Here is a 23,950-nt window from a genome sequence, read left to right on the forward strand (position 1 = left end):
GAACCCAGAAGATGCCATGTGGACTGAGCCCAGGTGCTCATGGGTACGTCTGCTCATGGGTACCCACAGGTGCTTCTTACAGGGAGCAGGCCCAGGAAGACGCCTTAAAGACTAAGGGTCTATCCACAAGACGTAGAGTCACCCGAAAGACACTAGTCATACCAGAAGAGGCCGCAATGCCACCAATTTGCACATTCAAGGTTTTTATTCCTCTCCCCCCTCACACCCAACAAGGCGGGGACTCTGGACAGTTACATGAAATAAAATGCTATTTTTTTCCTTTATGCCTGTGTGTACTGTGTAAAATTTGTAACCCACTGTTAATTAACAGATATTTCCCATGCCCAGCATGTTTGGGTCTTCGGAGGGCTGGATATTTGATGATGAATAGGGTCCCTGCTCCCAGCATCTTAAATTGTAATTAGAGGAGAAAGGCAGTTCCATAGATCAGTAACTGTTCTTAGCCGGTGAGAAGTGCTGTACTGAAAAACTCAAGCGATAGAATAGAGAATGGTGAGACGTGCCCAAAGACAGCCGCAGGTGGCAATCAGGAAAAGAGCCACCTGATCTGTCTCCCCCAACTTCACAGATGAGAAATCCCAGGCTTTGAGAGGGAAAGAGCCTTGCAGAAGTCACTTAGGAAGTGATTTTGTTAGACCCATGAGCCCTAATTGCAGCTCCTGTGTGATTCCCGTGGCAGGGGAGATACTTGGCTATAAATCTAGCTGGAATGCACTGTTGTTTAAAATCCAAGGACCTGTCTGGGTTGGAAGAACCTGGAACAAACTTGTAGCCAGAGCTAGATCTGAATTGACGCTCTATGCCTTAACTGCTTTTTTTGCCCCTTGGTAAGCCACTTAACCTCCGTTTATTCATCTGTAAAATGGGGGAGATCTTCCTGCTTCCTAGGCTTGTGGGGACTGTTAAAGAGATAAAGTGTATGAAGCCCTGGGAAGCTGGCCCTGAGTGTCCCTTTATCTCCACAGTGGTGTCATCGTCGCTGTGCACATTGTGGGCCCGATGCCACCACTAACCTACCCCTGGAGGGCAGGGGCCTTATTTCCCTTTGAATCCCTAAGACACAGCACAGGTCCGCAGTTGACACTAGGATATGAGTGAGCAGCAGCTGTCTGGAGCTGCCAGCCTCAGGTAGTGGAGGATCACCGACTGGAAACAACCGCCAGAGAGGGCAGAGTGGGAGCTCTGCGTGGCATTCCTCTGGCTCTGTGCATGTGCGGGTTTATGTTCCACGTGTGTTCCTCGGGGAGGCTGCCTCTGAGGGGGACCTGTATAGCAGATGAGCAGTGGCCAGGCAGAAACTGGAGGGAGAGGCGAGCTGGGCCGACAGCGAAGCCCAGCCAAGGGGAGGGTGTGGGAACATGAGGCTGGCAGTGAGTGTCGTTTGCTGGATGGTGGGTGTAGGTGGGGTGAGCAGTGAGGAGTGGGGAAGCCTGGGGGCCCAGGGCAGCCAGACTAAAGGTGGGGCCATAGCAGCCAGCAGGGTGGGCTTGAGTGGCTCAGCTGGGCAGGCAGTGGTTGCATGGCATGAGGAGAAGCCTGAGGCAGGTGGAGAGAGGGAGTGGAAGTGGGGGTGGTATGGGGAGGGGCTGGGTGAGTGGAGGTGGGTTGGAGAGCAGATTGGAGAGCCCAGGTGGGACTCACCAGGTTCAAGGAGCCGGGGACCTCAGATTTCCAGTTAGGGCCTCCGGTGGGGGAAGCTGAACCTTGTGTTCAGTGTGGCGCCTGGCAGGTAGCAGAGCCTCTTAAGGGTTTGGGGAATGACTGACTGGATGAACATATGACGGAGAGCAGAAGGAGCCCCAGAGGAGAGCCGGGAGAGGAGGGGAGGACGGGCTGGGAGCGCTGCTCCACCTGCCCCCGCAAGGAGGGGCCTCACGGAGCTGGATCTCCAGACACAGGCAGCCACGGGTGCCTGGAGCGAAGGCTGTGGATACCACTTGTGCCAGGCATGGAGACAGGGCGTCCTCCATGTGTCACATGACTGGTCAGCTACTTCCTAAGTGGGAGGATGGTGGAGGAACAGGAAGTGGGTGACTCAGCGGGGTCTGTTATGAGCCTGGTGATGTGAGTGAATCTGCCCAAAGGTGAGGCCACAACACAGCCACATCACCCAGCCAACTGACACCCAGAGCCAGCACAGTAGCTCACTCAGGCTCACAGGACCGTCTTCGGCAATGTCACACCATAGTGCCGTGTGCAGGGAAGGCAGGAGGAAGAGGAAGAGCCTTCCTGCCACCACTCACTCCCATGCAACCAAGACAGTCATTGTGCCACCCTGCCGGGGCCTGCTGCATCTCCCTCCTCACTGGCAGCAGCAGGACCCCAGAGCAGGACATGGGGCTGTCAGGTGGCCAGAGCACAGTTTGTTGTGTTGGTCATAGGAGGTGGCAGCAGTGGCCAAAGTCCCCAGAGATGGGAGGTGGAGAGACTGGGCTGGCCCCCAGGAAGGCTGTGACGCTGCAGCTCTGTGCTGATGGCTCCTGGTGCCTGTATGCTCAGCCGATCGCCACCTTCCTCTGTCAGGCTGGCCCTGGGTCCCCATTCCCAGGCCCCTACACAAGCAGACAGAGCTCAGCACACAGACCTGCCAGTCCCTGCTGCAACCCCCGCTGGCCTCCGGGCTTGCTACTGAGGATGCCTGGGCCGGGGTGCGCAGGATTGGGTGTGAGGCCTGAGATGCCCCATGGAACCCTCATCAGCTCCCAGGCAGCTTCAGGAGGGGGCCGGTGGACAGAGGAGCCCTCACTATCACACAGGCTGCTTCATTAAGGACAACAGTAACGGTTATTGTAACGATGGCCGTCTTCTACTACGTGTCTACTGTAGGCAGGCAAACAGCAGCTCACAGAATCCCAGGTGCAAGGGTGTTTATTATAGGAGAGCCTTTAATAACTTCCACATTCCTTGCACGTCCCTGAGGCTTGGGACACAGGCCCTTCACTGAGTTCCTGCACTGAGCTGCTGCCCCCTGGGCTGCGGGCTGGGTTGGGGAATATACCTGCCCACCAGCTCTGGGCATACCGGGCTCTTAGTATCTCTCACTGAGCTAACTCTGAAGCCCCAGGGAACCCAGGCAGGGGTCGTGGGGCCCAGCAGCACCCCAATAGCGGAGAGAGTCTAGGTTGGGGCCCCTCACTTGTGCCCAGTGGCCGGGCCTTGGAGGCACCAGGCTGGGTTCAACCCCCAGCCTCATCCATCCCTGTTTCCTGATATGTGCTTGACCTTGGCCGTGGTGCTCCATCTCTGACCTGTCTCCTCACTGCAAAGATGAGGACGAGGATGCTGGAGGGCAACTTTCCTCTCTCTTCCTACATCTCTCCCCACCCGTCAGATGGGAAGCTCTTCCCCATGGCTGCTTCCCTGAGGCTTGCTTGAGGAAAACAAAGGGGGTGGGGGAGGGTGAGCCTGGGGGTCCCTGTGCCTTTTGGGCCCCTCTGCGTGAGGTGCAGGGCGGGCCTCCATTCTCCGTGCACCTGGGCAGGTAAGGGGGCTCTGCAGAGCAGCGCATGGGTGCTGAGGTCTTCACATGGGGTGGACATACAGGAGGCTGACCCTGGCAACCGTCACCCTGCTGGTGTGGCCGGCTGATTCCTGCTCCCTGTGAGCATTGTCAACTTAAGGTGACTGTCTTGTCCCATTTTCCCCAGATGTTCCTGGGTTTAGCCCTGAAAGTCCTGGGAAAATCTCTCAGTCCCAGGCACACTGGGAAGGTTGGTCGCTCTATTCTCAATTAGGTCAAGGGTCGAGGCGGTGGGTGGCAGGATGAGGGACAGCACTGGCCTTTGAAATCCCCATAAGTACCGATCTTGGGTCGTTGGGATAACACATACAGAAACACCCCACGCGAGGTTCCCAGCCCAGCCTTGGGGTATAGCAGGACCCTTGTGAAGGATCCCCCCATCCCTCAGGCCCACCTTCTCCTTCCCCCACCCCACAAATGACAACTGACAGACATGTCTATGTTTTATTGAAAATAAAAAAGTCATGGCGCTTTCTTCCTCATCAGTGGCATATGGACTCCCCCCCGGGGCTGCCGGTCTTGCTTCTGGTACAAAAGTCTCAGCAGGAAACCAACCTTAATGGCTCATTGGTGGATAAGACGGCATCACCTTGGACATCTGCCCATTGAGAGAACTCCCAGGAGCAACAGTCCTCCCCTGTACACGCGGCCCGTTGCTAAGAAGGCAGATTTCAGGATATTCACATTCATGCATTATGTACCTCACACTACCTGGGCATTTAACTCATACTTTGTACAGATGCAGAGTACAGTAGTTATATTTATATATATGTAGAGGTCTCTTTAAATATATATAGCTATATATAATATGTTTATATTTTTACACCTATTAGTCTTTCTTCCAAAACTTCCTTGAGAAACTGCTTAGGAACACCTGAAACCTCTGGGAGATCCTGTGATCTGAGTTCCAAAGTTGGGCTCAACTGCCAGACGGCTGGGAGAAAATGAGAAGGGAAGGGCACCTCGCTCTTGACCTCAGCGCTGGGACTAGCCTGAGAATCGGTATGTGTCTAGAAACTGCAGACTCATTTTAAATACAAGTTCTAAGCTCAAATACTAGGCCGGCATGGTTTTAAGTATGCTTAAGTCTCGTAAGCTCAAAATCTATTGGGTCTCCCTCGCTGTGCCACGAGACTTACGTTTTGAATGGCCGGTCTTGGACTTGGTAGGGGGGTGGGGGTGGGTATTAAGTGAATCTTTTCAAAAAAAACTAGGTTCTTCCCTTGGTGTTTGCTAACTGGGGTGAGAAGGGATTTTACAAGCTCAACTGAGAGGGAATTTACGGGCAAACCAGAGCCCTGGGTGTGTCCGTGGCTCAGGGAAGAGGATACAGGCCCCAAAGCGTGTCATGGCTCAGCTGATTTCTCGCCAGGGAGACTCACCAGGGGCTGGAAGATTAGGCTAACTGCAAAATCCAGGCCTCCGAGGTTTAAGCCAAGGTTGGGGATAGTGGGACCAGGTAAGGGTGTGCAAAGCTGGGCTGTGCCCAGCCCCCGCAGGCTGCCCAGCACTTCATGATCCCTTAGCCAGGAACCTCCCCTCTGGCACAAGGTGCCCTCTGATCACTCCTGAGCTTCTGAACAGCCCAAGGCATGGGCACTTTCTCATGGATGCAGCACAGGGTGGTGTGTGCTTAGAATTAGGGTCCTGCCCAGGTGTCTGCTTAGGGCACAGCTTGGGGGGTTCGGCAGGCACCAGGAGACTGCAGGCAGTGGGGGAGAATGCCCTGGGTGGGGTCTGCCAGGTTGCCCCATTTGACCCACTGTTGGCCCACATCCTCTGGCCTGTCACCTGGCTCTGTACCGCAAGAGCACTGTGAAGTACTGGCCAGATAGGGGGTGGGGGGTGGCACTATGCTGATGCCCAGGTGTCCAGGAACAGCAAAATGCAAATCCAAACCCAAAACAAGTCCTCAAATAGAAGGACATGAGGATGGAAGAAAAACTCTATATGTGAGGGTCTGCCCTGGGCCTGTCCTCAGCCTGCACTTGCTGACCCAGGCAGGACGATGACACACAGACAGCTCCGTGGGCACTAGGACTCTGGGACAATGGACAATTTAAGGTTTGGCCCAAATGAGAGCCGGTTTTCACGTGTGTCTGTCTTCCCTGGACTTCAAAGTCTCATCTGTAGCTTAAACACCTACCAGAGGAGTACACTGGCAGTTCAGGATGCAGACCTGCTCCTGCAGGGCTCGACAGTGGAACCATTCAATGCGTTGGGTTCCTTCTGAGCACATATGCAGGGGCGGTGGGGAGAACCACGGGACCAGGAGTGTCCCACTCATTTCCAGAAGATGCAAAATCACCCTGTCTTCGTGGGCTTCCTGATGGGGCCCACAGGGAAGGCAGCCACTTGGGAGACAGGCCAACTGGGCAGGGGTTACCAGCCTGGAGGGTCCCTCACCTCCCGTCCTATTTCATCCCTGGGCGCTCCAACCACGCCAGAGGGCTCAGCGCTCCTATAGCACTGGAAACAGACACTGACAGGAAGACATTGGAACAACACCTCCTTCTTGGTGACTGGGGCTGGGGGAGGGTAAAATGGGAAGAGGATGAAGGACTCTGGCAGAGAGCCTGAGTACAACAGTCAGGCCTCAGGGGACTGTGGGGACATCCAGCGCCTGGCCAGCATCAGCCTGGCACAGCATGCCCACAGTGGATTTGGCACAAGTAGTAGCCTCTGCTGACTAAGGCAGGGCCTGGCTCACATCGATGCATGGGTTCCTATGGGGTCAAGAGTGGGAATGAGTGTGAGGACAGGTGCAGTGGCCTCTGCCCTTGCCCAGTGGCCCTGGACCTAGGGTTCAGTAAGTTGTTTTGCCCCCGGAAGGCCAGACACTGCCCCCGAGTGTAAACGAGCTCTTCTGTCTGCTCAGGAGGGGATTTTGCAGGCTGGGCTCACAGCCCTCCATGGCAGGCAGTCAGGAGCCGAGGGTGTGGGGTGTCAGTGGGGACAAGAGGGAGAAGGCAGGCCCTGAAGATTGACAATTGCAGATGGGGCGATGAACAGATGTGTGGGAAGCACCTTTGAAAGGGGAGGCCTGTCTCCTGGCTGTGCCGATGGCTTCTGTTGAGAATGTGGACAGAGGAGCAGGCAGGCTTCCTGGGAGGAGGAGAGGTTTCCGGCAGGGAGTGGGCCCCGGACCATCTTTCTTTTGGCTAAAGGGGGACACCTCCCTGCCGCAGCAGAAACACAGATCCCCGGGCTTCACCAGTGCGCGTGCTGTAGACAGCAGCTGGGGACAGTCAACAAACCAGACACCAGACAGGGAGGAGGAGGTGGAGGGCCTGGGGTGGGGACACTGCCCAGGTGCTGCGCGCAGCGTGAGCCAGGCTCGGCCTGGTGTCCGAGCTGCCTGGGCCCACAGGCTGACCGGCAGCAAGCCTGGGAAGAGAATGGTTTCTCCTTTGGGAGGCTCGGGGCCTGTGAGGCAATGAAGTTCTGGACAAGCTCAGGTTAGCTCATGTCCACCTGCTTTCCCATGTCCACTAGTGCCACCAAGGTGTCCCTCTGGCCGGCGGGTGCAGGACCTGCAGACTCACACCACTGCGTTGTTCACGTCCACTCCTTTGCTGCTCTGGGAAGAGCTCATGGGATACTCAGCAATGCTGGTGCCATTTTCATCTTTTCTCAGTGGTTTCCTGGAAGTTGCGGGGGGGTGGGGCGGGCAGGGCAGGCAAGGGAAGGGGAGGCAGGGACACCATTAGTTATCAGCGATGGTGGGGTGTAACCTCCAGCTAGCATCCCTGCTCCGTGAGAGCGTCAGAAGGAAGCCCACGACTCTGTTCTCCGTTAGCATCCTTGGGCTGCTAGTCCTTGTGGGGTTAATCAGAAGCTGGACGTGGTCTTAACTCAGGTGTCATCAAAGCCGGGGCACAGTGAGAGGGAAAGAGGGCAGATGTTAACGAAGAAGCAGGGACAACAGGTATGAGTCTGGACAAACAAGAAGTACATTCAGTCTAGCACGGTCAGGCTTTGACTGACCTCTTGATCATGAGCAGGCAGACAGAGATGAATATTCCAGGGTATAGAGAGTTAACAGAAGAGCAGTGCTAGTGGTTGAGATTTGGAATCTTCCTCAGTGTGAGCAAAGGCAAATGCAAAATGTGACGAAGCAGATGGTGCTAGTGGTGATGCTGGTGGTGACGGTGGTGGTGACAGCGGTGATGACGCTGATAATGGTGATGACAGTGATGGGGAGGGTAATGGTGGTGGCGGCGGTGATACTGGTGATGGTGGTGAAGGTCATAATGGTGGTGGTGACAGTGATCATGGTTACGATGGCGGCGGAGGTGGTATGGGTGGTGGAGATGTCAGTGGTGGTGGTGATAGCAGTAATGTGGAGGTGGTAATGATAGTGATGGTTAGGCTAATGGTGGTGATGGTGGTAATGATGGTAGTGAAGGTCATATTAGTGGAGGTGACAGTGGTTATGATGGTGAGGTGGTATTGGTGGTGATGGCAGTGGGGACGGTGACAGCAGCAATGGTGATGGAGGTGACAATGACAGTGATGGTTAGGGTAATGGTGGTGGTGATGGTAATATGGTAGCGAAGGTCATATTAGTGGAGGTGACAGTGGTTATGACGGTGAGGTGGTATTGGTGGTGGTGAAGATGGCAATGGTGGCGGTGATAGTGGTAATGATGAAGGGGTGCAATGACAGTGACAGAAAGGGCAATGGTGTTAGTGATGATGGTGGTGAATGTCTACACTAAATCAAGAACCACCAGCAGTTCTTGAACACTTCAAATCGAGCCATTTGAAGCTCATTCCAGAGGCCCCTTAACCCCAAAAGTCTGTTTCTCCTATGCGTAAAAGGGGTCAGGAAGGCTGGGAGGGAGGCTCTGAGAAGGCTCTTGCTCACCGGCCAGGGCTCTGAAATCACGGTGTACTTTTGGGCCTGGCTCAAGTCTCACTTCCTCCCTCCCTTGAGTTGTTCAGGAGGGCGCTGGCCCCCAGCCTGAGTGTTCCCTCCTGGTCTAAGCCGCATGCTCTCTGTAGCCCAATTCCATGCCACAATTCTTCTATCTCATTCCCATGGGGCTGTAGCCCAGCCTCCTCCAGGGTCCCCAGGGGTGCCAGGGATGAACCTGGATTGGCCCTTGCCGGGAGCTGTCTAGGTTGGAGATTTATGGTCATTGTCGTAGGCCCAGGAGTTGATTGCTTCTGCCTTTTCAAATGTCCCCAGAGCCACAGTCAGGAGGGCTGGTGCCTGGTGACCAGGTCACTATCTCCAGGATAAAGCCCTGACTGAATTAGTTCAGGGGAGGCAAGGTCTGTGAGGGGATCATTAGCAGTTCATGGGAAGAATGATCAGGCCTACTCAGAGACCACACACTGAGCTCAGTCTGTGAATAAACTGTTCCCTTTTCTCCTGCAGCAGAAGTCACTCAAAACACCTGCGAAGCAACCCAGGTGCACTCACTGCAGGTGGTCAAGCCCAGCCTCTGTGGCGTCTTCCAGGAATGCGAGAGGCAAACCCACGATTCCTCCCACAGTGTGTCATGCTTTGTGCAAAGCACTCTCAGTCACAGAGATTTCCCTGTCCCTTCTCTCAGCGGTCACCTGAAGAAGCTAGGCCTGGAGTAAGAGATTCATTTCATGGGGAAACTGAGGCTTAGGGAGGGCTTGATTTGCCCAAGGACGCTCATCTGGTTTGCAGCGGGGCCTGGACCACCCACTAACACTGACTTGGCCCCACATCAATCTTCCCATTATTATTACTATGATTTACTTTGGAGATGGGGTCTTGCTGTGTTGCCCAGGCTGGAGTACAGTGGCATCATCACAGCTCACTGCAACCTCGAACTCCTGAGCTCAAGCGATCCTTCAGCTTTAGCCTCCTAAGTAGCTGGGACTACAGGTGTGTGCCACCAAGCTTGGGTAACTTTTACATTTTTTGTAGAGACAGGGTCTCGCTATGTTGCCCAGGCTGATCTTGAACTCCTGGCCTCAAGTGATTCTCCCATCTTGGCCTCCCAAAATGCCAACATCTTCCCATTTACTCAGCATTCCCAGCAGGCATTCCCCTATGAGCTCTGGGATCTCATCAACTTGGGAAAGCCTCCCTCCACCCTCCTCTTAGAGATGCCCCAAGTTCTGCAGAGTCCTCCAAGAAGTCTGTCTCCTTTTGCCTTAATTCAGCATATCCCACATATGAATCTGAGAACCCCATTTATGCAGACACTAACAGATACTCTCTGGAGCCTCTCTGTGCACAGGGCTCAGCTGCGCTGCCTTGCTTATGTCAGGGTCCATGGGAAATGATGGACTCTGAAGCCACATGCTGCCCCGGGCCTTTTGCTCCCTCTGTCCCCTTCATCCTCCTTCCTGATCCACCACCCCTTTCCAGGGAGCCTTAAGCAGCTCTGATGTGACTTCCAACTCCATGAAATCCGCATGGTCTGGACAGTGAGATACTGTGCTCCCCCAGTGAGGCCGCTGATGGATCAAGTGGGATAAATGTATCATGAATACAAGGGGAAGAAAGGATATCAGCATCAGGATTTCAGAAAATATTAACAGGCAAAAAAGAGTCTGGACACAAGCCCACACTGCATTTCTCCTTCACGCATATTAAATGTTGGGCTTAGGCTAAAATGCAAACAATTGCAACAGGTCCAGATCATGAGAGACATGACTTAAGGGCCTTCTAGGGCAGATAATGAAGAAATGAAGAAGGTGGCGTGGAGCTCCCTTAGAAATCACTGAGCTGGAGGGCTCAAGCTTTCTACCCTTTTTAGGGTAAGAGGAGGTCGGCAGGATTTCTATGGGCAGGAGGCAAGGAGAGAGCTCTAAAGGCATCCTGTGAGACTCCTGTGAACTCGCAGGCCCTGGGGAAGAGGTGGCTCAGAAGAGCAGAGCAGGATGCAAGGCTGGCAGGAGGACCGGGAAGGCAGGGCGAGGAGGGGGCCCAGGGCCTTCTCAGCTGCTCAGCCAGTTTCCCAGACAGGAAAGTAGGCAGGGGGCTTGGCAGGGGCTCTTCCTGGCAAAGAAGGCACCTGTGGCGGGGACAGCTCCCAGACAGGAGCATTCGGGAGCCTGCGCACAGTGATGGGAGATGGTGGCAGCTAAGGGCTCTCCTGAGAATTGGACACGATCTGCTCCCCTCCTGCCACCAGAGCTGAGTGCCCAACCACTCTGCCCCCTGGACTGCTGCTTGCAAAGCCTTTCTGGGATTCACTGGAACCCCATGGAAGCTGGATGTTCCCTAAACCAGAACATCCAGAACGTCTGCGCCCCCCAGCTCCACCGTCCCACCAAGCAGGGCACTTCAGGGTGACGCTGCGGAAGTGCTAAGAGGCGGACGTCAAGGCTCGGTAACCCCCACTTTGCCACTTTCTGGCCATGTGACCTTAGGCAAGCTACATAACCTCTCTATGCCTCAGTTTCTCGTCTATGAAACGAGCACAGTCGTGGTGTCCATTTCATAGGCTTTTTGGGAGGATTTAATGCATTAGTCCATGTCAAGCGCTTAGACAAGCGTCTGGAATACCGTAAGTGCTCCATAAATGTTTGTTAGCTCTCAGTACTGCTGGGGAAAAGGTGTCAGCAGGGAGCTGCCCCCACTGGCTGGAGTAGCCAAGGTTCTCCAGTCTGCAGACTTCCTACCTAACACGTGCCCTGTGGGGCTCCGGAAATGCTAGAGAGCTGCTAGGACCCAGCCCGGCTCTGCACCTCTGTGAGTCAGCTGAGGCTGGTCTCGCTAAACCAAGAAGAGGCATTTTCACCCTGGTCCAGGCAGAGATGGCCACAGAGGGCTCCCTAAATGGCATGGTTCCTAGAAACCAAGAGAGAGGTTAGTGAGACTTTCCTTGGTGGCACCCAGGATTCCTGCCTGTAGAAGGGTGGGCTCTGCCACCTTCAGACTTCTTGTCCCCCGCCCTGGGCTTAAAAGGCAGCAGGCCCCCCCCATTCCCTGCTCAGAGTGCTGTGCGGACAGCTTCACCCACACAGGCCAGCAGCCACGAGGCGCCCTGCAGAAACCTGCCTCCACCAGCATCTCTGGCCTGGGCAAGGAGGCCGAGGACCCAGGTACCCCTCTTGGGCCCTGTTGACCATGATGTGACAGCCTCCCCCTCAGCCTGCTGCTCTGTGGGGATAGAGAAGAGGGAGGCAAAGAAGAGCTCTGGGGACCTGAGAAGGGAAACTCTCTTCCCGTCTCATGCACCCACCCCTGGGAGAAGCGAAAGTTAAAGGTCCTGGACTCACCTCTTAGGAACGCATTCATCGCCCTGAGCGCCCACCCCCGAGACCCCCCCCAACACCCATACACATGAACCTGCGCAACATACACAGGCACATACTCACATACACGTACATAGGCACGAATCCACACACACACATACAACACACACACACCTAAACACACACACATGCAATACACACACATACAACATACACATTCAATACACACACACCTAAACACACACACATGCAATACACACACACATGCAATACACACACACCTAAACACACACACATACAATACACACACACATAAACACACACACATGCAATACACACACACCTAAACACACACATACAATATACACACACATACCTAAACACACACACATACAATATACACACACACATACCTAAACACACACATTCAATACACACACACACCTAAACACACACACATGCAATACACACACAGCTAAACACACACACATACAATACACACACACATAAACACACACACATGCAATACACACACATACAACACACACACACATTCAATACACACACACACCTAAACACACACACATGCAATACACACACACGTACCTAAAACACACATGCAATACACACACACCTAAACACACACACATACAATACACACACACATAATACACACACATATAATACACACACACCCCTAAACACACACACACAATATACACACACATACAATATACACATACACCTCAACACACACACATACAATATACACATACACACATACCTAAACACACACATAGAATATACACATACACACATACCTACACACACACGTGCACGTGAATACACTCATACATATGAATACACATACCTATATACATACATCCCCACACTCATATACACACACACTCGGAGTTCCATGATGAGACTCCTCTGTAGACCTCGGACTTCCCCAAACCTGGGTTAAGAAGCTGAAAAAATGCCTTTCTGAGCCTCGAGGGTGTCACCATGAGAAGCAGCAGCCCCATGTCCAGCCTCCATCGCCCAGGCAGTGGGAGACAGGCCTGCAGCTGACGAGCGTCCTCATAGCCAGCGGGACCCACTGCCCGCACCATCCCCCGGATCGCCTGGTTAGCCGCCTCTGCTGAGCTGCGGCACTGGCGCCTGTGCGTTTCTCATGCTTACATCCTCCCGTGGGAGCCGGAGCCGAGGGGAGCAGAGAGGGCTCGGCCAAGGGAGGGCCTTCTCACAGGTGTGACTCTCTCCCCTTGAGCACCGCTCTGGGATTTGTTCTAGGGCAGAGCCCTTCCCAGCCTGGATGCTGAAGAAAGGACTGCAGGGTCACGCAGAGAGCCCTGGACTGGGCGCCTCCAAGCTAGCTCAGGCTGTGGTGACTGTTCTCCAAGCCTCCAACATGCCAGGAGGGTGCTGGGGGTGAGATTCCTGCTGGGGATTCAGTGGGCAGAAGTGGCCCAGACGGTGTCCATCTCGCTAGGGGTCTGGGCACCCGCCTCCCTGAAATTTCAAGACAATGCCTCCCTGCCACCCACCTCTAGACTAGGGACGAGGGGGCTGGGAAACACCTCTGGGTAGAGGGGCCTTCAGCTGAGGTCTGGTGGGGGTCCTCTACAGAACAGGGGGGCACAGGTAGACACACGTGGTCATGCCCTTGGACACCAGCCCCAGGTCACGAAACCTCCCTTCGCCTTGTCTTGCTGTCACAAAAGGCCTTCACTGGTAACGGGAATACGCAGAGCCGTCTGTTCTTCCTAGAGGCCGGGTTTCCAGGACAGACTTGCCTGAGCTCCTGCGCAGCCATTCTCCACCAGGACTCCCCTGCAACCTACGCTGCTCTGCTGTCCTGAGCCAGCCCAGCCCAGCCTGGTCACCATAGGGATGCCCGGCACTGCTTCAGGGCTCCTGAAGCAAATAAGGAGGCTGAGGGGGTATCTGTCCCCAAGAAGCGGCCCATCCCCGCCCTCGGGCTCCCCAACCTCAGGCACAGGGCACCTCTCTTCTCAGGCAGGATTTGTCCACAGGTAGCTCCACCTCCAGGGTCCTGTGGGTTCAGTTCATTTGAGTGCACAAAACAGACTCTATGGCCCCGGGATGCTGGCCTCGACCTGGCACCAGGCTGGGAGTCATCTGACCAGCAGTACACAAATGAACAGATTGCGGCAAATTAGGAGACGAACTAAGACGGCAAAGGACTAGGTGTCGAGGGAGAGAAGAGCAGGAGGCCTGCTAGGCTGACAGGTTAGCGAGGTCCAGGGGGTGAGAAGGGCCCAGCAGGAGCGGTGGGGCGGGAGCCAGTCCCTGCAGGGTGCAGCTGGCCCGGGCAAGGTGTCTGGCTCTTATCCTGACTGCAGTGGGTGTCACTTGAGGACTTCTTAAATGGGGTACCCGTCCACCTTCACCCTGCCCGATGACCTTGACCCAGGGTGTCTGGAGAGACGGGTCCAGAGAGGCATGAATTTCTTGGTGACAAAAGAAAAAGACCCCAAGAAGCAGGGATCCGTCTGGGTCTCCTGTCAGCTGGCCCTGGGCACACCCTCAATCTGCAGAGCCTTCTGTCCATGACCGTCCACAGTGTATGCAGGCCTGGGCTCCACGCCCCCCACACCAAGGATGCCGGCAGATGAAGCAGGCTCATCTCTGCCTCCTGCCTCGCATGGCAGCATGGGATTTTATCACCCATCACGGAAGATCAGTTTCTATGGGGGGACAAATAAGCCCAAAGAAGCATCTCAGCCCAGGGCAGGTCAGGACACCTCGTGCCCCTGCCCCTTGCAGGCCTGATCTCTTCCTGGATGGTGGATGTGGGTGTGTTGGTGAGGCTACTGCAGCTTCTGAGACTCCAAAGAAACCTGTATGTTGCTCAGGGAAGGAGCCAAGCCCCAGACAGCTTGGAAAGTGGCAGCAAGGCCCAGGGGAAGGTACACTGGCCGAGGAGTCAGAAGATGGTCTTGATTCTGGACAAAGCACAGGAGCCAGCTCCCTGCATCCAGCCCAGGTTCCAAAGGACGCAGGATGGTCTCTGAGCAGCCACAGCCACGCATCAACGCTCAGGAGTACAATAACTTTGACCCGACTCACAGCACAACCAGGTGTGGTGATTCTGGGTGGGGTTGGGTTTGGGACAGTGGGGAGGAGGGAGTGTTGCTACAGGTACGTATATGAACAGCAGGGAGAGGTGACAGATGGGAACCGCATTGAGACCCCAACTGGCCAAGAGGCTTTGGCCCATGAGATAACCCAGTCATAAGGCGAGCAGAATGCACCAAGATGCATTCGAGGTGCATTTTTTGCTCCTGGAAGTTTGTGGTGAGTCGAGGGTGGATAAAGAGGTTCCACTGTTGTCCTGATTCCTGGTCCTCACTGCTGGCCTCAGGGAGTGGCCTACCTTTTCTTCCCCACGCCCCTCCTTTGGCCCTGATTCTGCAGATCAGCTGAAGACCAGAGCAGGTGACGAGGGAGAGAGGGCCGGGCTGGCCCCTGGCACAGTTAGGTGTGTCCTACAGGGAGGAAGAGGAGGAGGTAGACGGCAGAGCTGCTTCACTGTGTTCGCAGCCTGGGAGTTAAATAGCAGCATACACATCACTTAGCATATGGAGAGAAATACCGGCGTGTGTCATGCACAGGTGGGAGGGAGGCCGCTGAGTCAGGGTACCTGCACTTGAGCGAGCGTATGGAGAAGGGAGAGAACGGCAGGAGGCCTACTAAAGAAACGAGGCTGGGAGGGGGTGGGGCAGGAATGGCAGGGGGCTGGGAAAACTGAAACTGGTGAAGGGGTGAGGCCCAACACTTAAAACTGGGTGCATGTTATTTACACCAAAAGCAGACTCTATTTCACTCACCCAGACAGAGAAAGAAATGAATTTACTGCAATTCTAAATGGAGTGTGTCCATTTGAAAGGCGGACTCTGGCAAGTCTGTTGGAACAAGCCTCCATTCACACCACAGAAACCATCATTGAACAGTTACTGTGTGCCAGGCATCGTGCCAGGCACCGTCAGGAGAGAGATGAGTAAGACGAGATGACCAATCCCCATCTACCGTGTGTGCATCCAACCACGTGACACACGTGCGCGGGCACACGAGCACCGACATACACCTACTTACAGCAGAAAGCAGAATCGTAAATTCAGGGGGAGCCATGACTCTAGCAGTTGGACAGGGAAGAGAGAGCTCTATACTGGTCCATGATGACATCTCAGAAGAGGTGGCATTTGAGTTGGGTCTCCAAGGAGAAGCAGCAAGGAAGGACTCAACTGGAAGAAGGGGAAGGACACTGACCTTCCAGGAGCACTCGATGAGCCAGGAGGAGGGCAGAAACCTCTGGGACCTGAGCCATTTCTCTCCCACCCAGGCCTCAGTTCCCACATCAGTAAAACAAGGGATTGGCTCTTGACCATGAAGGTTCATTCTGGCTCAGATTCCATTGGAAACTCATTTCTACCCTCCCTGGCATTCCAGGTGCCCCCAGGCACCAGATCTGTATATACCACACATTCAGTAAGAACTAATCTTTCTCTGGGCTTACCATAAAGCTCCAAAAACAATGTAAATTCTAAAAAGAAAACTAATTTCACTGATTAACTTTCTTTTGAGTCTATGATTCAGGAAAGATCTTGGGGAAAATATCCATGAAAGAATCAAGCTAAGGAGATGAGAGACTGGAGCTGGAGAGGGAGGGAGAGAGCTGAGGGTAGCAGGTTCCCAAGGAGGAGCCATGTTGGGATCGTCTAAGGCTGCTGGAGAGACGATTGTAGGGTGACAACTGTGCAACAGGCTCAGAGACCCACAGTCCACCTGGAGAGGAGCCTGGAGCCCCAAGGACAAAAATGGAACTGATATATCTGACTTTGTTGAGAGGAGGCAATGTTAACCCCAGGAAAGGAAACAGCACAGTACACTATGTGGCTCAGCAATGCACAGTATGCTCTTTGTTACACTAAGGTAAGCACTGAATAGGCACAGAATCCCACACCGAACCCCACTGTAGGTGGAGAATGAGAAGAGGGGAAGTATGTTGTATGTCCGTACTGCAAGGGTGCTGGCCTTGGTATCTTCCATAGTGGAAAGTAAATAGATAATGCTTAAAATGGAAAGAAAATTTAAATAGCAGTATACACATCACTTAACATTTGGAAAGAAATACCAGAAGAAACAGCTAACTGTTGAAAGTAGTTGCTCTCAAGAATGAGACTTGGGGGAAAAGATGAGGGGGCTGCTGTCTTTCTTAAGAGTCTTGGGATCACATTTGACATTTTAAACCATAGTATATATACATATTCCTTTGATAAAAATTAAAACTAAATTAAAAGGAGGGAATAAATGTGCAACACCCTAGCCACACTTTCTAATCATTAAGCCATCTCAAAAGGCATACACAACATGCCTGACCCTTTGGGAAGGACACAACCTTCGCTCCTTTCTCCTTCTCTTCCCCATTATCCTGTATTTTTTTCTCTTCATAGTCTTAAGATCACCTCATTTATTAATTTGCTGGTGTGTGTGCTTAATCTGCCTCCTCCAGCAGGAAGAGAACAGGGACCGTCTTGTTTCTTCTGCATCCCTTGTCCTTATGGTGCCCGATAAATGGACCAATACTGAACAGCCCTGTGCCAGTCAACGGGTTTTCTAAGGCACCATCAAAAAGCCTTGAGTATTAAAAAGAACTTGTTCTACTGAAAGTGGCTCAACTACAAACAGCTGATGAGTGCCAGAGCCCAGCAACAGGCGGTGCTTAGGCACACTCAGGCACGCACACTCAAGCCCACGTCTAGGAAGCAGCACGCTTGCTTAAGGTCAGCAATTAACATCGGCAGGGTCAGCCAAACTGTCCTGCAGCCTTGTATTGGTCTTTCTGCCAGTCACACCTGTGAGAGGGAAATGGTTGTCTGATGGCTTCATGGCAATGGACAGCAGAAAGGAACAGACCCACACCAAGGATGGCCAATGGAGGCAAGGTGCTTTTCCTGTGCCAGTGTGGGCGTGTTTCCGTGGAGCGGGTGGGCATCATCTTCCTTCAACACAGGAGTGCTTCTCTGAGTGAAGGGTGTGGCTTTCAGAGAGGCTGTAAATGCTCCCCAGGAAAATAGCCCCATCCGTGCAAGTACACAGGCCTGTGGGACTCCCCCAGCTGGGATCTGAGGTCTACCCAGGCAGTGGGCACCTTGCCCCCTGGAGCTTTATCTTGATGACTCTCTGTGGTCGTCACTTGTTTCAAGTTTATCTCTGCCCTGGATGGACATTCATGTTGTCTCTGCATTTATACATCCGAGTGGCTGAATGCCTGAGTGGCAGCAGTCCCCCTGCAATCCAGGACGGGGACACAAAAGGCTGCCCAGAGATTGTCACTTCAGAGGGGGAATACTGAGGCCACGGAGGGAAACGATGCCTGCTGAGCCGGGCTGGGCTGGGGCTGGGAACAGGAACAGGCTGGGGGCTTACTCCCAGTTCTGGGCTCTTTTAACAAATCAGGCTGTCCTGCTGTCAGAAATGTGCCCATCAGGGCTAGAGGTGGGAGGACGCTCGGGTGCCAGGCATGGGGGTACAGAGCACCCAAGGACTCTGGGGCCTGCTCTCCATGCAGGTGTAGATAGAGTCTTGTTCATAACAAGCCTGGGGCGGTGACGCCACCAAAATGCATGCTGCATGGGCTGCCCATGGCTGGGAACCCCCTCTGAGTTTGGGGTCATCAACAGGGGACTTGGGGGCCACTGCTCATGCTCATCCAAATTCAAGTGACGCCCACCCCGCCCTGTCCCTTAGCCTGGCCAATGCACCTCTTTATGAAACCTTCCACCCCCCACTGGCTACCAGGTCTGGGCAAGGTGTCCCTCCTCTGAACTCCCCCAGCGTGGAAGCTCCCTGAGCACAGTCTACCCAGTGCACAGGTGGGACTTGGGGATGGTTTGCTGAGTCACAGGAGGAAGTGCCGATTCACCTCATCTTCATCCAGCAAGTGCTAGTGAGACCCTTCCACCTGCCAAGGTCCAGCCCGCTTTCAGTCAGGCCTTGGACGCAGATGTGAGGGCCCTGCGGGGTGCTCCTTCCACAGCCGTAGCTCAGCCCTCGGTGTCCGCTTGTCCCTGCGGAGGCCCGTGTCCCGGCGGCCGACACCCCCAGGTGCCAAGGTATCTCCAGTCACCTCCTCTCTGATCTACCCAATTCTAGAAACATCCTCCCAGAAGTCCGGCTCTGAAAGGCTGTGTTGGGGCCATTTACAAAAATCTCTTGGAAATCCCTAGGACTTGAGGCCATGAGAGTTTTTTTTTCAAAAAAGAGTAGGGTTTATCACTAAATTTTCCTTTAATGGTTTTGCAGTGACATGAGACGCTTTTGTTTCCTGAGAGAAAAGGCATGTTTCAGATGAATTATTGACCAAAAACAATCCTCCGTGAGCAAGAAATCCTGTATTTCGCTGGAGAGAAACGTGGACAGGCAGCTGGTGTGTGTGAGGATGCTATCTCTTACAGTCCCAGCTGAGGTCAGCACCTGGGGGCAGTGGGGCGCACGTTGCTTTGTAGGTGGGGTTGCAGCTCCTGCTGCCTCCTTCTCTCTCCACCAAGGGGTCAGGCCTCCCTCCCCAGCCTTCTTCTAGGTGGGTTCTGGTAGCATTGGGCTCTATTTCTGCCTTCACCTGCAGTGAGCACAGTCCCCTCTTGTCATTGAATATGTCTGCTGCACCAGGGATGCTCTCTCTGGATTAAGAAGACCTCGAGGTCAAAGGGCGGGGTCCTATTCCTACGTGTCCCCAGGTCTTGGTCCGGAGATGGATGCAGAGCCTGGCGCGGGGTAGCAAAGGGGCTGCGCAGCAGAGGGTCCGCTTACACCCGTGTGCCTGCTCCACTGGCTTCCTGCAGGGAGGCCGACCTTGCTGACTGTGTGTCCTGATTCCCCTGCTTCCTGGGTTTGGCCATTGGGAGGCACGCACGGGAAACCTAAGCGTGGAGAGCAGCTGGGAGCATTTCTTACCTTTCCTCCCTGTTCTGGGGCTGCTTCTCTGACAGTTCCAACCACAGCTCCTGCCAGGCCGCCTTCTCCTAAGTGCGAGTCTCTCGCGAGGTTCCCATGGCACTAGTTCCCCACTTGTTTGTCCTCCTGGAGGTGCTAACCGCTCCCACTCTGCAAGTCCCTGAGTGCCTCACCTGCCCTATTTACTCTCTGGGCCTGCCCAAAACGCCAGAATAATCCTGGCCTGGCCCCTGGAAGAAGCCCCGCCCATGCCCTGAAGGAGCCCCGCCTATGCCGCCCCACCCTGAAGAAGCCCCACCCACACCCCAGAGGAGCCCCGCCCATGTCCCTGGAAGAAGCCCATTCTCTCAAGTCTGGTCCGCTGAGCCATCTGGGCTGAATTCTGTTTTTTCCCAGGGTGCTGACAGACCCAGGGGTCAAGAGCTCAGAGAGAGTGGAAGGGGACAAACAGGAAGCCCCTCTAACTGCTCTGAGAGGAGGTCAGGATGACACCCCTCACATCCTGCCTGGGAGCCCCCGGCTCAGCTGAAACAAAGCTCAGCAGGCTACGGCCGGGCAGCACTGCCATAGTGAGCTATTATGTGAGTTTGTTCTCTTTTCCCTCCTCCGGTAGAACCAGGTAGCACATTTCTTCAGGGAAGGTTTGGGGCAGGGAGGGGGGCAGAAGTGGGTGAGGTGTCTTTTGTAAGAACATGAGTTTATATTAAACAGATTATTCATATTGAGTCTCTCCCAGGGTAAGGAGACTGGTAGCCATGGCCTGATGGTGCACTCTTTCCCCAAAAAGTAGCTACCAAAGCTACTCTTCAGTAGTTCCTAGTGTCTAGAGCCACAGGCAAAGTCACTGCTCAGCCTGGTGACGAGCCTCCCCAGTCAGACTCACAGCTTCCTCCAGGGTCATCTCCTGCATCACAGGGGCTTGGGCCTAGCTGCTTCCTTTCACAGGTGTCTGCCTAGAATGCCTCCTCTGCTCTGCTACTTAAATCCATTCTCCCATTCCAGCAGGCCCTCAGCTCAAATGCTTTATGGTCCAGATCAGAATGTAACATGACTCCTCTGGGCAGCCACAGTGGGCTGCCAGCAAACCTCCCACAGCCTCATCAAGTGGCCTCTGCGGGTAGCCTGGGTCTTACCTGTTTACATGCCCACCAAGCCTGGCACACAGGGGGCACCTACAAAACACCTTGGAATTGGACTAGCCATGTCCCCTGGGAGACTCCAATCATCCAACCATCCACTCATTCAACATCCACCCATCCACCCATCCACCCATCCAACCATCCACCCATCCACCCATCCACCCCTCCACCTATCCAACCATTCGGCCATCCACCCACCCATCCACCCATCCACCCATCCACCCATCCACCCATCCACCCATCCACCCATCCACTCATCCAACTATCCACCCACCCACCCATCCAACCATCCACCCATTCAACCATCCAACCAACCACCCATTCAACCATCACCCATCCAACTATCCACCCATTCACCATCCACCCATCCAACCATCCACTCATCCACCCATCCAACTATCCACCCATCCACCCATCCACCCATCCACCCATCCACCCATCCACTCATCCAACTATCCACCCACCCACCCATCCAACCATCCACCCATTCAACCATCCAACCAACCACCCATTCAACCATCACCCATCCAACTATCCACCCATTCACCATCCACCCATCCAACCATCCACTCATCCACCCATCCAACTATCCACCCATCCACCCATCCACCCATCCACCCATCCACCCATCCACCCATCCAACCATCCAACCGTCCACCCATCAATCATCCACCCATCCAACCATACACCCATCAACCATCCACCCATCCAACCATCTACCCATCAACCATCCACCCATCAACCATCCAACCATCCAACCATCTACCCATCAACCATCCACCCATCAACCATCTACCCATCCAACCATCCACCCATCCAAGCATCCACACATCCAACCATCCAACCATCCAACCATCTACCGATCAACCGTCCACCCATCAACCATCTATCCATCCAACCATCCAACCATCCAACCATCCACATTGGTTTTCTTTTTCTTTCTTTTTTTTTTTTTGAGATGGTGTCTCAATCTTTCACTCCAGTCTGGAGTGCAATGGTGTGATCTCAGCTCACTGCAACCTCTGCCTCCTGGGTTCAAGTGATTCTCCTGCCACAGCCTCCTGAGTAGCCAGGATTATAGGCGTGAGCCACCATGCCCTGCTCATTTTTGTATTTTTAGTAGAGATGGGGTTTCCCCATGTTGGCCACGCTGGTCTCAAACTCCTGACCTCAGATGATCCACTCCCCTTGGCCTCCCAAAGTGCTGAAATTATAGGCATGAGCCACTGTGCCTGTCCCCACCTTGGTTTTCAAGGTTAGGGACCCTACCCAGAGTTACAGGGTTTTGGAGACTTGGGCCTTCTGCCCTCAGAGAAGCACAGACAGACCTCACCAAACCCTGAGTGTCCCCTCTCCCGCATCCCTGAGGAAGGGCAGGCAGGAATACCGAGGTCTGTGCTTAGCCCAACACTGGAGTTAAACTCGTCAGTAACCCTGACACATGGTGCTGCAGTCAGGGCTGGGCTTTGGAGTCTCTTTGTTCTGGGTTCCATTTCCACTGCTTGTGTATTGTGCCATGCCAGGAAGCTCTCTAACTCCTTAGAACCTCAGCCTCCTCCACAAAATGGAGCTGATTGGGAAAATGTAGGTGGAGATGAACTAAGAGAACACTGGTGAGGAGAGGAGCCCAGTGCCCGGCTGAGGTATTGCTGACTATGGTTATGCCTGTGTTATTTGTCTGTGTTTTTGCAGATTGCCCCGCAGCATGCGCATTTTGGGCAGAGAGGGCTCTGAGCTTGAGTCCTCAGCTGGGTGGCAGATGCCTGTCTTGTGTGGAGTCGCCGTGCCCAGGGCCTGCCCCTAACTGTCCTCCCTCCTGTGCCCCATTACCAGGATTCCCCTCCGCTATTGGCTTTCCATGTCCCCCATCCTGTGTGCTTGGCTGTGCACTTTTAAGACTTTTACCTTGATGGTTTACTCTTCCCGCTTTTAAATTACTAAAGTGAAATCACAGAGAACAACCAACTTACAGATTAAACTTAAATACTTTAGGTGTTAGGAATGGTCTTAATGTGGACCCTCTAATTTTGGGAGTCAGGAAATGTTTATAAAACTTTCTTAGAAATATTATATTGTTAACAACTCCCATTACTTTTTGGTGTTTTGCAATATTTTTGTATTTTTTACGTTGCGCTAGGCCCGACATATAATTAGTGCTAATCAAATGCTTGTGGAATCAAACTCCCTAAAGTGACGGAGACATTATTTCCGAGATCAACTTTAAAATATTTTGGTAATGAAAAAGAGCAAAGGAAAAAGAAAACTGATACAGCAAATACCACAAAATCTTGATTAACTGTTGAATTGGGGTAAGGGCAGGTGGAAGGTCACTGCGTGTTCTTTCTGCCTCTTGTATGCTTAACAACTTTTATAATTTAAAATAATGGTACGGGATGTGTGTAGGAGCCCCAAGCCCAGCTGGGGTTCCCTTCGGCTTGGAGCTGGGTGCAGTGGGTAAGCACTCACCTTTTTATGGCTTTGTAGCAAATGATGACAAGCACAGTCAGAAACACCAGGGAGGCACAGCATACGGCAATGATGACCACCAGCCCTGACCACCAGCTTTCCTCAGCAGGGCAAGAGGTAGAGTTGGGAGCTGAAAGAGACAGGAGCAGCCTGAGTGTCCCCTGGATGAGCTGATCGTGGCCAGTGACAGAGGGGGGATCATCATGGGTAACACTATCAGAGGTGTGGGGAGGTCACTGGTATCCATCACCTGGATGAAGGCTCCCTGATCTTTCCTGCCATCCCTGTCCCCACCCTACAGTAGGTGACATCATGGCTGGCCTCCGAGTGCCTCCATCCCTGACCTAGAGGGCTCTGAGCAGGGGCTAAGTAAGGGCCACGCCCCAGGCCATCCATCTTCCCTCAGCATGAGCTAACTGACAGCAGGGTCAGGTCTAATTTCCCATGAAAAATAACAGAGCATCTCAGTCTCTCAGCTGAGGCACTAAATCTGGTTCCTCTGCAGGCGGGGGTGGGGAGCAGGGCTCACAGGGGATGCTGAGGAAGGAAGGAAAGAAAGGGAGGACTGCCGATGTCCATTTCTTAAGCTAATTTCTTGCAAGAGGCAGACTTTCTCCCTTCTTGGATTC

At 53.7% G+C, this 23,950-nt stretch overlaps 1 protein-coding gene across 1 annotated transcript in view; it reads right to left on the reverse strand.

Annotated features, from left to right (window-relative positions):
• Positions 1-3,971: 3,971 nt before the first annotated feature.
• PRIMA1 (proline rich membrane anchor 1) overlaps positions 3,972-23,950 on the reverse strand; it is a 67,614-nt gene continuing 47,635 nt past the window's right edge. Inside the window, exons 3-4 of the mRNA XM_021675725.2 lie at positions 23,322-23,451; positions 3,972-7,185 (exon numbers count right to left, since the gene is read on the reverse strand). Coding sequence (XP_021531400.2) covers positions 7,083-7,185; positions 23,322-23,451 — 233 coding nt within the window. The 3' untranslated portion in view covers positions 3,972-7,082. The remainder of the gene's footprint in view (positions 7,186-23,321; positions 23,452-23,950) is intronic.

This window comes from Aotus nancymaae, unplaced genomic scaffold (assembly GCF_030222135.1).
Source record: "Aotus nancymaae isolate 86718 unplaced genomic scaffold, 86718_ANA_hifiasm-v0.15.2.pri h1tg000011l, whole genome shotgun sequence".
NCBI classification, from domain to species: domain Eukaryota; kingdom Metazoa; phylum Chordata; class Mammalia; order Primates; family Aotidae; genus Aotus; species Aotus nancymaae.